The sequence below is a fragment of the Lolium perenne genome, chromosome 4, assembly GCF_019359855.2.
Source record: "Lolium perenne isolate Kyuss_39 chromosome 4, Kyuss_2.0, whole genome shotgun sequence".
Classification (NCBI taxonomy): Eukaryota; Viridiplantae; Streptophyta; class Magnoliopsida; order Poales; family Poaceae; genus Lolium; species Lolium perenne.
The window spans coordinates 37,591,235-37,602,347 of record NC_067247.2 but is presented as its reverse complement, the minus strand read 5'-3'; the positions used below and the strand labels follow the sequence as shown (position 1 = coordinate 37,602,347).

General features: G+C 44.1%; 1 protein-coding gene across 8 annotated transcripts; it reads right to left on the bottom strand.

The window, feature by feature from the left end:
- Positions 1-6,526: 6,526 nt before the first annotated feature.
- Positions 6,527-10,728, bottom strand: LOC139830459 (uncharacterized). 8 transcript variants are annotated; one of them, XM_071818559.1, is made up of 9 exons: positions 9,978-10,725; positions 9,751-9,896; positions 9,587-9,678; positions 8,975-9,197; positions 8,833-8,873; positions 8,359-8,720; positions 7,933-8,049; positions 7,518-7,562; positions 6,527-7,013 (listed from the first exon to the last, which is right to left on the bottom strand). In XM_071818559.1, exons 6-9 carry the CDS (start codon positions 8,469-8,471, stop codon positions 6,977-6,979), a joined length of 312 nt encoding a protein of 103 aa, XP_071674660.1. In that variant the 5' UTR covers positions 8,472-8,720; positions 8,833-8,873; positions 8,975-9,197; positions 9,587-9,678; positions 9,751-9,896; positions 9,978-10,725; the 3' UTR covers positions 6,527-6,976. The 8 variants fall into 8 exon arrangements, 5 of the variants coding, with proteins under 5 accessions (XP_071674660.1, XP_071674661.1, XP_071674662.1 ...); XR_011742443.1 differs by having other exon boundaries at positions 7,933-8,004; positions 8,359-8,466; positions 8,560-9,197; positions 9,978-10,727; XM_071818560.1 differs by having other exon boundaries at positions 8,359-8,466; positions 8,560-9,197.
- Positions 10,729-11,113: the final 385 nt, after the last annotated feature.

The following is an 11,113-nucleotide window of genomic DNA, read 5'->3' as shown; positions in this document are numbered from 1 at the left end:
CTCTTAATTATGAAAATGAAAAAAAACACATAATCATTAAGTCCAAAAGCACTCTACCATGTACAATTTAGAATGAACCATAAATCAGGTAGATTTCATAGAAAATTGTTTTCAACATGATTTGTACCAAAAAAAAAGAAGATAATTTTGGTCACCTGAAGTAGCAAAGGCATGGTAGCACTATTCATAATTGCAAATAACCACATTTTGCTTTAGCTGTGTTGATGGCCTGCAAATAAAAACCATTTCCTTGTGAACTTTGTTCACTCATAGAGCAGTATGGCATCTACATGGTAGTCTCTACAGTGCATTCTGCATCTACATATGAGATTTTTCTTTAATCTATAATACATTGCAATATGTTTATACATTGCAACAGCTGGAGGGAGTCCAAGCCAGGAGCAAGATTAGGCTTAGGGTTTTAGGAGTCAATGGTAAGGGTTTAGGAGAGTTTGTGGGCGTGTTGGGTGTTGTCATTCCAATTGCTAGCAATTGGCTCTCTGGCTCTCTGGCTCTTTATAATTGAGTTGAGTTCCTGCTTTTTACAAATATAAGGCATTCCTTTAGTGTGTCCTCGAGAAAAAGGTATTTATATAGAACAACATGCTCTTGTTTGCTTTGGGTCGTGCGCAGTCGCGCTTCTTGCCCTGGACCAGGACCCTGCTCATACAATAGGTCATGTACTCATGTGTAAGGTTTCTTAAATAAGTCTTCATTTTCCTCCATAGAAACCTCGTTTGCTACTTAACGGCGGTAATGTTGAAGTTTTGAACCTTGTTGGTTCAATCCTGAAGTGTATGTAGCAGTTCCGCAGTTGTGGAGTAAGTAGTCAAGTAGTTATGTAGTAATATCTCCTTAACACAGCTTCACATTTGCTTGAAGAATTAGTTTGATGTTATATTTTTCTACACCCTGCTAGATTAATAATTTGTTTGTGTTCCATGTCCATGTTGCATCCAAATACACTTCCTGTGGCTGAACTTTTGACTCTTATAATTTGGCCAAATGACAATACGTGAATCGCTTTCTACGTTTTGAAATTAAACTTATTCAATACTTACTGTCTGAATGTGATATCATCAAAATAGTGTGGTATTGAACAGGCTTTTTATGTGGCTTAACCTCGGTTTCGAAAAAATCATGATTTTGTTTACGGCGTGGCTGCACTTGTACCGCTGGCTACCTCTATGGTTTCTCAGCACCTGGTCACGCTCTTGGTTAAGCGGGAAAGCAAGACGCTGGAACTCCCCTATCCCGAAGAAGGAGACGATTGGTGATTGCGCGGAAGCATGACAGGGGCTAGTTGGGTATGTTTGAAACTGCTGTTTTCCTGTTATAAGCCGTGTGGTATGGGTTTGCAAAATTGCACTTATGTTGCTACCCCCAACTTTGTTCAAAGCCGGAAAATTACTCTCTTAGGCGGTAAAGCCGGAAAAAAGAGCCGAGGCTCTGATACCAATTGAAAGGATCGTATGACAGCTAGAGGGGGGGTGAATAGGTGTAATCTCAAATTTTAATACTTTTTCAAATTAGGCTTGACACAAAGGTAAATTCTCTAGATATGCAACTAAGTGAATCCACCTATATGACAAGATAGCAAGCAACAATACAAGATACCCATAGTAAAGGTGGTGAGAGGATAGAGGTAACCGAGGTGGAGCACACGGAGAGACGGTGATATGATTCCCGTAGTTCTCTTCCTTTGCAAGAAGGTACGTCTACGTTCGGAGGGGTGTGGCGACACGAAGTCCAACCAACGCCACGAAGGCTCACCATATTCACCTGTGAGCAACGCCACAAAGGCCTAGCCCACGCTCCACTAAGCGGTTGCCTTGAGGTCGCAACCGGCACCTTTACACGAAGCTTGGGGCACACATCCACAACCAAATTGGAGGCTCCCAAGATGTAACCACGAAGCTTTACACGAAGAGTAGCTTTGAGGTCACCTCACAAAGATCCACTAAGAATGTTGGTGAAACACAAATCCCTTTGGTGGAAGAGTAGATCTAGGTCACCTCTACCAAATCCTCAAGTATGGTGAAGTTTGGGTGGAGTAGAGAGATCTAGAGAAAATGGAGCTCCACAATGGTGTGTCTCAGATTTTTGGAGAGGAAGAGCTGACCCAACCATTGGGGAAGAAAAGTATTTATACCCCCTGCGAAAGTGGCCGTTGGAGGGCTGACTGGTAGTACCGGCCAGGTTGGGCCGGTACTACCGGCCATGGTCGAGCAGCACAGGCCAAAGAGGGGTGGCCACGTGGCCACGAGCGAGCCAGGCCGAAGGGGGGCGGAGCCTCCGGCCGTGGTACCGCCGATGCTCCAACCCCCCTGGTATCTTCACTGTGGCACGGGAGCGTTTCCGGTACCTTGGGCGGTACCAAGGCCGGAGCCTCCGGTCGTGGCCAGGCCGGCGGTACCGCCCAAGCCTCCGGCCGCCTTCTCTCTTCTTCTTTTCTTCTTTCCTTCATTTCTTTCTCTTTTCTTCTTTGTTCTTCTTCTTTACTACTTGCTCTTCTATTCTTTCTTCCAACAAGAACCACCCAAGAATAGCATAGCACATCTTCGAAATTCTTCAACTTTTTGGGCATACCGATCAACACTACATCATACAAATCTTATAAAATAAAATAATCATATGAAATTATTGTCATCAACATCAAAACCACTTACTAAAGGAGATATGTTCTTTCACTTGAGATCTCGCGCCAGCGAGCGGCCACGGAGGAGGCGGGACGCCGCCTCATGGCGGCGGAGCGACAGAGGCTCGCAGAACTCAACGCCCATCGGCACTACGAGGCCTTCGCTCGCCAGGTGGCTCGGCGCGCCGAGATCGCCGCTTCTCGGGAAACGATGGAAGCGCGGGGACAACGCCACCGGCAAGCCCCTGCGACGCTAGTCGCCATGCTGCACCGCCAGATGCGCGAAGCAAGGAAGGGGAAGCGGGCACGGTCGCAGGCGCCAATAGCGAAGAACGACGACGAGGCAGGGCCGTCGAGCGGCCCAACCGACGGCGGCCAGTAGATAGGATTAAGTTTTAGTTTATATTTAAATTCGAGCTACCTTTGTATGAACTTCATATGAATTTATATGAATTTCAGTTTTTAAATTTCATTTTAAAATTCTAAATCTATCGGGGCCACCATTTTGGGGGCACCGGTGTGGAAGCAGAATTCCCAAATAGAGGATGTTGTGCCGGCGTCCCCCAAACGGAGGTGCCGGCGCCCCTGCCGGCGGATATTTGGGGGCTACCGGTGCAGATGTTCTTAGGGCGAGTTTATGTTTGGGCCTAAATGTAATTTATACATGCCACGTGGTATATGAATGAGAGTTTTCCATCGGGTCTCCAGACCCCTCCTTTGTTCAAAGAGATCTCTTGATTCTCCACCCTTGCTATCGTACTAGCATGCTTCCTCGCAGAGGAGCCAGGGAGTTTTTATCGAGCTTTTTTCCCACCGGTTAAAATCTTCCCCAAGTCAGGTTGTGTTAGAGCATCTCCAGTCGCATCCCCCAAACGGCCAAACGACGTCCGGCAATAGCGCCGAATTTTCGTTTGGGGGACGTCCGGACGAAATTTTCGTTTGGAGGAGGTCCCTTTCCTAGCCACGTCCCCCAAACGCGACCTCCAAACAAAAAGCAAGTGTAAAAATCGTGTCCGGCGTCCCCGATGGAGCCTCTATACACAGGGGATGGGCTAGGGACGCCGGACAATATTTGAGGGACGTCCGGAGCGAAGCGGCCTTTGGGGCATGCGACTGAGACGTTTTTTTGACCGGCATCGGACGCGACTGGAGATGCTCTTAATTTCTGTTGGGTCAAATTGCATGTGAATCAAAATAGAATCTTTTTTTTTTTTTGAAACGGAAACCCTGTACTTCAGAGAGTTCCCAGTATATGAGGTTGACACGTTCCTCATTTTTGGGAACTAGATGACCCGTTGCGCTATCGCGCAATGACGGAGGCTAACCATAGGGTTTCGCTTATTTTAGTACCGAAGGTTGGAGCAGAGCTCGTCCATCGAGTACAATAGTATCCGACGTGCGTGTTATCGCATTGCTCGACGACCCTTGTACTTTCATGTGTCTAATGCTCTCGATATCTCTTCCACTTTCCTTTGCGTAATCCACTTGCTATCACGGGAATATTATGGTTAAGTGGCTGCGATTTCTTATTTCATCACTTGCACATTTGCCTTCCATCGCAATGTTTAAGTGTACCTATGCACGGCGTTTTAATAACTTTCAAATAATACCCGCTGCGCTATCGCGCAAATGGCGGAGGCTAACAATAGGGTTTGGCTTATTTTAGTACCGAGGGTTGGAGCAGAGCTCTTGCATCGAGTACAATAGTATCCGACGGGGCGTGTTACCGTGTTGCTCATCGTAACCGTTGGTTTATTTCAATACCGGAGGCTCGGGAGCGTGTAGCTCTTTCGATGGCCGTCCCATGGTGAGCTATAGTAGTATTCAGCGTGTTTCATTGGAGGAAACGCCCTCGACGGCCCTTGTACTCTCATTTGGGTAATGCTCTCGATGTCTGTTCCGTACACATGCCTCCACGGTCGTCCTCCCTCATACATTGATCTTCGTGTCTTCGGTTGTCTTTGTTATCCTAAAATCGCGTCCACCGCTCCACATAAGCTTAGTGCTCGTTCCATGGCATGTGTCTTTCTTGAGTATCCCTCTAACCATCGGAGTTACCGCTGCTTTAACCCTGTCACTGGAAGAATACTCGTCTCACGACATGTTATCTTCGATGAGAAGGTTTTTCCTGTTCAGCATGCAACTTCGTCATCCGCGCTTGCGCCTCCTGCGCCGCGCGGACTCGACGACCTCTTCGGCACGCCGCCCATGCCGCCAACGCGAGCTCTTGCACCAGCCCCGCGCACCCTAGAGCTGGCCCCAAGTGCGCCCGCCCGGCCTCGAGCGCCCCGCCTCGACACCGCCTCGCCAGCCGGGTCCTCTCGACTCGGCAGAGAATTCGGCGTTTTCTGCCGCGGTAGGCTGCCACGGCAGAAATTCCGGCAGTTTGTCTGCCGCAGCAGGCAGCCACAACAGGAACTCCTGCCGCACCTCGCGCTCGGCCCACCGCCGCATGCCCTGCCCCTGCCACAGCTGCTGCTGCCGCCACCCCGACGGCCTCCTTAAGTGGGGCCTCCGACCTTCGGCCTACGCTCGTCTCCTCCCAATCTTGTCGCGAGGGGGAGGATGCCGGTGCTGATTGCCTTAAGGAGGTAGGAGGTGAAGTCGGCCTACTTGACGTGGTTGAAGCACTCGTCGCGGGGCACGTAGAACTGCTGAAGCATGGGCCTTATCTCAATAGCCGTTCAGTATTACGATTGTTTGACATATGTACTTATCTGCAACAATATATTTTATTTTGTTTCTAACTAATAAGTCACTTGGCGCAACCGTCAATACTTAAGCCAAAAGTTTTGTTTTCCATGGTCTGCGGTTGCTATAATTTTGAGGAAAGAAAGTGAAATAAAAAATGAAAATGGGTTATACACAATCAAATAAGTTGTGTTTCTTTTTCTATACATGTTCTATATGACCAAATTAAAAGACTAACTCATTAATCTTGGTCAAAATAAAAAAAAGGTAGTCTCAACATTTCAAAAAAAAAAAACTAAGAAAACATATGATGTTGTTTGAAAACCCTAAAAATAAATCAACATAAATAATAAAGGCCGTACCAATGCACGCACATTCAACTGAAGCAAAGACTTCAAAAATAAAACTAAGACTTAAATATTTTATCAAGACCAAAGAGTCGGGATACTATCCACATGCTACCGTCTAAAATTTTACACACACTTTACTGTGGTTGAAATAAGCTAATTGCTAAGAGTCTACATGTTTTGTCTCTTATCTGAAAATTAAAAGGAATAAACACGTCACACAATTGTCTGTAGACGGTGTACCGGTCACTGACCTTCCCCTTTCTTCTCCAGTGGTCTCGTCTTGTCCCCCACCCAATTCTCCAACGTGTTGCGGCTATGCCCGCCAATTTCTCTCCCCGGCCACCTTGGACTGACTCCACCGGTCCCAATCCCTCGTTCTACCGTGTCTCAACCACGTGACCCAATCATCTCTCCTTAGTCCTCTGCCCAGCTTGATTCTCGTTGGTGGCGCCTGACACTCGCTGAGTGCCTCTACGCCGCATAGGCGCCTACCGCTCTAGGAAGCTGCAAGGTTAAGACAAGCCGCGCTCTCGCTGCATTTCTTGGGATCTAACCAAGAATTAATTGGTGGAGCGGGAAGAGAGGAGGACGGATGTGTGTGTTCTCTAAATTAAATATATTAAAGTCAAATTTTAAGAATTTGTTCAATCCCCACCGGTCTACTCCTTATCACACATAGTATGTTTCCAAACCGGTTTACAAAAATAGAAAAAACTATACTGAAATATACTAACAAGGGCAAAACGAAATAAGAAGTCACGTGCACAGCCCAGGAAACAGGTACATGTCACTCTATTTGTATATTCTAGTCTAATCCTAAATTTAATTTGACTGGGAATTCTCAATATTTGAATGCCTCATAACAACAAAATATAGTGCACAGAGAAACAACCTTGTTAATCGTAAGGGCGAAAGAATGTAGTTTAGCTCTCCACTCTAAAGATGTAATAACTGAATGAAGTAGCAAATACTGCTCAAACTAAGAACGTTCAGCATTGGCTTGTTCTAACTGCATAAATGTAGCCCTGTCACTTCATATAGTTTCGGCTGAGTTCTACTGGGAGCGTCCAAAACGTCACAGGTAATCATGACCATTTTCAGTACACTATGAACACTGTCTTGCGTAATCTGCTCTCATCTACCGACGGCCTCCCGCTTTTCTTGCACCTGAAACCTGCTCCTCGTCAGATTTAACATCTCCATACTGCCAAAGCCGCAGACTTTCCTTCTTTCCTTCCTCTTGGAACTGTCTTTTTTTATTCTGGAGACCTGCCTTCCTCTCCTTGGTGTCCCATCTCTAATATCTTGCTTCTTCCATGCCCAGCATGCCCTTCCTGCACATACAAAATAAGCATATGAGGAATGAAGATAAAGTCTCCTATTCCTAAATACATAAACATGCATGTAACATAGCCTATATGAATGAACTAACGAGATGGAGTCTGCGGTTTTAAAATAATGCGACGTAATACTCCATCTCATTATGGTTTTAAAATAATGCGATAAAGGTACTCATGGCAGCTATTCAGGGAAAAAAAACTAACGAGATGGAGTAACATTCAGGTCAGATTTGTGGCATTTAGACTGGGAGCTATCCACTTTGGTCGTAATATTCGACCATGAATGAGTCAAGATGTCTAGAATTAAATAAATAGCAGTACAAAGAGGGGAAATAGCCAGTTGCAGACTCACAGAACATGTACCCGAAAAACACATGTTCTGCATGATTATACTTGACAAATCTCACAAAGAAGATGGACCTTGGCACAAGACAACAATTTCACAATGTTGGCTCTTGCGAAAACCAGTAGGACCTCAAAGATGAATAGGTAAATTACCTTTGGTGGGTACTAATTAGCAAGCTGCTGCAACTGCCATACATACTGCAGGTAAATACACCAAGGAGAGGTAAATAAATACACCAAGTAATACATCTAAATGATTGGGAAGCCTATAAGAACATGACTAAGCTCACTAATTTGAAACAGTTCAGCATTGTAAACAGGCTAATGATATGCAATCCCTGTAACCTAGGTTGGTCATGTCCCTGAAGCTATTCTTGAGGTGATGGTAAATGACAATCTAAATGCGTTTAACATGGAATAAAAACCCCATTAACTAAAAAAACAATACACGTACAGTCCACATATATCAGAGAATGCTTAACCCTTAGATCTAACGGTCATAGGTAATCATGTAAATGAAGGGAAAGCAGTGTAAGAATATTAACTGGAAAATACAAAGGGCATTTACCTGGGGATTGCGGTGCCTTTGGAGTGAGGTGTTGAATGACCAATATAGGGTCGTAGTGAAGGTAAGGATAATCTGTGATATCCATAATATGCCACAGTCAAATCATACCAAATATCCCTACATAGATATTTCTAGATTAGATAACTCATGCGACCAAATTAACCTGCAAACTAAGAGAACAACATATCTAAATTCAAAACGTTGAAAGGACAATAATGGGAAAAATATAAACATGAATCATCAGCAAATAAAATTCAGCTTTTATCAATGCTTAAAACAGATGGAACTCTACACAAACTGAAATAAAATACAGCTGCTGGAATCTGTTGAAAAGACAATGATGCATACCCATGAGCATTTGGACCTAAATCTACACAAACCGATGGGGGTGGATAAACCAAAACATAATTCATTAAAGATACTTACCATGGTTTCTTCCGGAAAGCAAGAGGCGGATATGACACCTTCAGCTTCTTCTTAATAAATTTTGTACCGTGGCTTATTCCTCTTTTAGACTTTCCCATATATGAACTCCTCATGTTTGGGGAAACAAACCAGAAAATAAATTACAATACTGAATGAGAAGAACACATCAGAAGAAGAAATAATCACGGCAGAGAAGCTCACCTTAACCAGTATCAGAGATTCTGCTTGCTCATGGGAGGAATTTGACCCACCTCCATATCGTTGTACCTATTAGCATCATCCAAAGCATTGTCATCTTCATTCATATGCCGCCATCATCATGGTCGATCTCCATTGACAACAGACATCAAATGGCACCCCATCTGCGCCCCGGCGCAAAGGCAAAAGCGAGACAGTATTATAACCATCATATAACCATCATAGTAATAATGTCATAAGTATATTACAAAACATATTGTGGACAATGGGAATCACCGGAATAGCCTTATCCAAATTCCAGTGACACTTGTGTTTACCTATTTTGTGGTACTGAATTGGTCAATACAAATTTTGAAGTATATATGCATGTCGTAAGTATACTACATTACAGAACATAGGTGATAGAACTCCTATGTACATTTATACGGAAATTTCAAGGTTCAACGGCTTGGTCCTATAGCCAACAATCTTGCATAGAATGGTCGAATGATCAGACTGGGTTTAGCTCAAACATGTGAGCATCACCCGCTGAAAGCAGCATGAACCTTCAAGAGTAAATCAATCTTGGCCACCAGGGAAGTAGCTCCGATGGATTATATTCACATGTCGAGCAAAAGAACCTGCGAGGCTATGTACCCAGCCTGCAAAATAGATTGCATCACTACAGAGCAAAAAATAGTTAACAAATCACCACATGTAAGTATTGTACCATGCACCAGACCTACACCAAGAGAAGTTCTTTTAAGTGATTAAACCAGATAACACCAAACTTAAAGCATCAACGATACTATTGGAAAACTTAAACCCAAAGCTCACAGAAATACCAATTACCCACATCTTCAAAGGACAATATTTTGTATATGAACTTACTGTGATGGCAGAACTCACTTTATTTTATCCATGTTTTGTTTATAAAGAAGCACCCTCCTTAAAAAATGTTCTCTTAGATAAAAATGAGAGATTTTTTTAATCTCTTGTTAGCTTGAAAATCTTAGTGGTGTCTGGAACTAAATTCAACATTCATACCTACCGTAAAGCTGGAGCCATGTACTTCTACGGTCTAAGGGTTGTTTTTTCTTGTCGGCTGCACCGGTCGATTGTTTCACAGGTTATGTCCCACACCTGCAATTATATTTTCTGTTAAGACATGTTCAATAGATAAAAAGAATGTAGATTGTCCAAAAAATCACCCACTTTTTATCTTTTGGTAGAGGCAGAGGTTCGACGGTTGATTTTGGATCAACAACTGCATCCTTGCCAAACACGTTGTCTGGCAGCTGACCTCCCTGTCCTTTATCTTCACTGTCTTGAACCAAAGGTACCACACCACATAAAACATGCTATATTGAGAACGAAAGATCAGTACAAGCACATTCCAAGAGGAATGGAAGTGAAGTACTATGAAGCGTTGGTAACCGAACCTTTAAACTTAGAACGGTATGAATCAATGATCATCCTGCAAGAATGGAGGAAATTTTCTTAGTCTCAAGTCCAGGTTCTCCGCTACTTTGGACAAATATAACGGAAGATGCAATAAAAGAAATCTAACGACACGTGATAAGAAAAGCAAGGTGGCCCAAGATACAACTCAGCGAGAACATGTCCAGATTAATACATATCAATGGTCTTCACAAAAGAACCCTAACTCAGCAAAAACATGTCTCCAACAGTGAGCTTAGCTGCAAGCTAGTATTTTCTTAAATTAACAGACATGATGGTATATAATTAAACTCCTATCATGTGAATTATAAATTTATTATATCAAGAAATATTACAGAATAATGAGAAGGACCATATATTTATATGCTATTGTTGCAGTGCTAAATAAACATGCTATTAGTTTTACACTCCACAAAAGGAGCTTATCAGTACCCTCAACATTCATTGTAAAGAGAAAGTGATAGTTCTAACGCCATATACCCCAAGCAAAACAAGGTCAAATGATCATTTCCAGACCAATGTCCTGATTAGTCGAGCAAAAAAAAATGCTAATAAAAACACTTGTAAACAAGCATTGGACAGAAAATGGACTGAAACACAGATTAAAACAATCATCTAAACCAATTGTGCGGTTTTGGTGCTCCATCTTCCCCAACGAAAGCTATAGGCCACGGATTTGTCTCCTCTCCTCAACCAATCTAAACAAATTCTCCATCTACACAAGGCTTAACAAATCTAGGGTTTGCAAACAATTGCCATACCTTGGGAGGAGAAACTGCATAATGCATTCAGTGGCGTATGAGGTCTGCTTTAGCGGACTCCGGTGGTCACCTTCGTCAGCCGCCCCCATTTACCATTCAATTCCTTGCTATGCTTATAGCCTAAGGTTGGGGAAGAGGCGACAGAAGACGACGAGCGAGGGCATGGGCGAGGAGCGTGGCCCGCACCCGGCCGGCCTGCCCCCGGCACCTTCTTCACACAGCACCGCCCCAAGAGCCGCCCCTCGCTGCTCCTTCACCTACGGTCCAACGCCGCCCCTCGCTGCACTTCCGCCTCTGGCCCAGCGCCACCCCAAAAACGACCTCGCTTGAGGAGGAGAGATAAGGGCGAGCCCGGC

Excerpts from the sequence above, each read along its gene's own strand:
- LOC139830459 (XM_071818557.1), bottom strand. The coding sequence starts at position 8,471 with ATGAGGAGTTCATATATGGGAAAGTCTAAAAGAGGAATAAGCCACGGT. Across the intron at positions 8,050-8,358 it reads GCTTTCCGGAAGAAACCATG|GGATATTTGGTATGATTTGA; the intron begins GTAAGTATCTTT and ends ATATCTATGTAG. Across the intron at positions 7,563-7,932 it reads AAAGGCACCGCAATCCCCAG|TATGTATGGCAGTTGCAGCA; the intron begins GTAAATGCCCTT and ends ATTTACCTGCAG.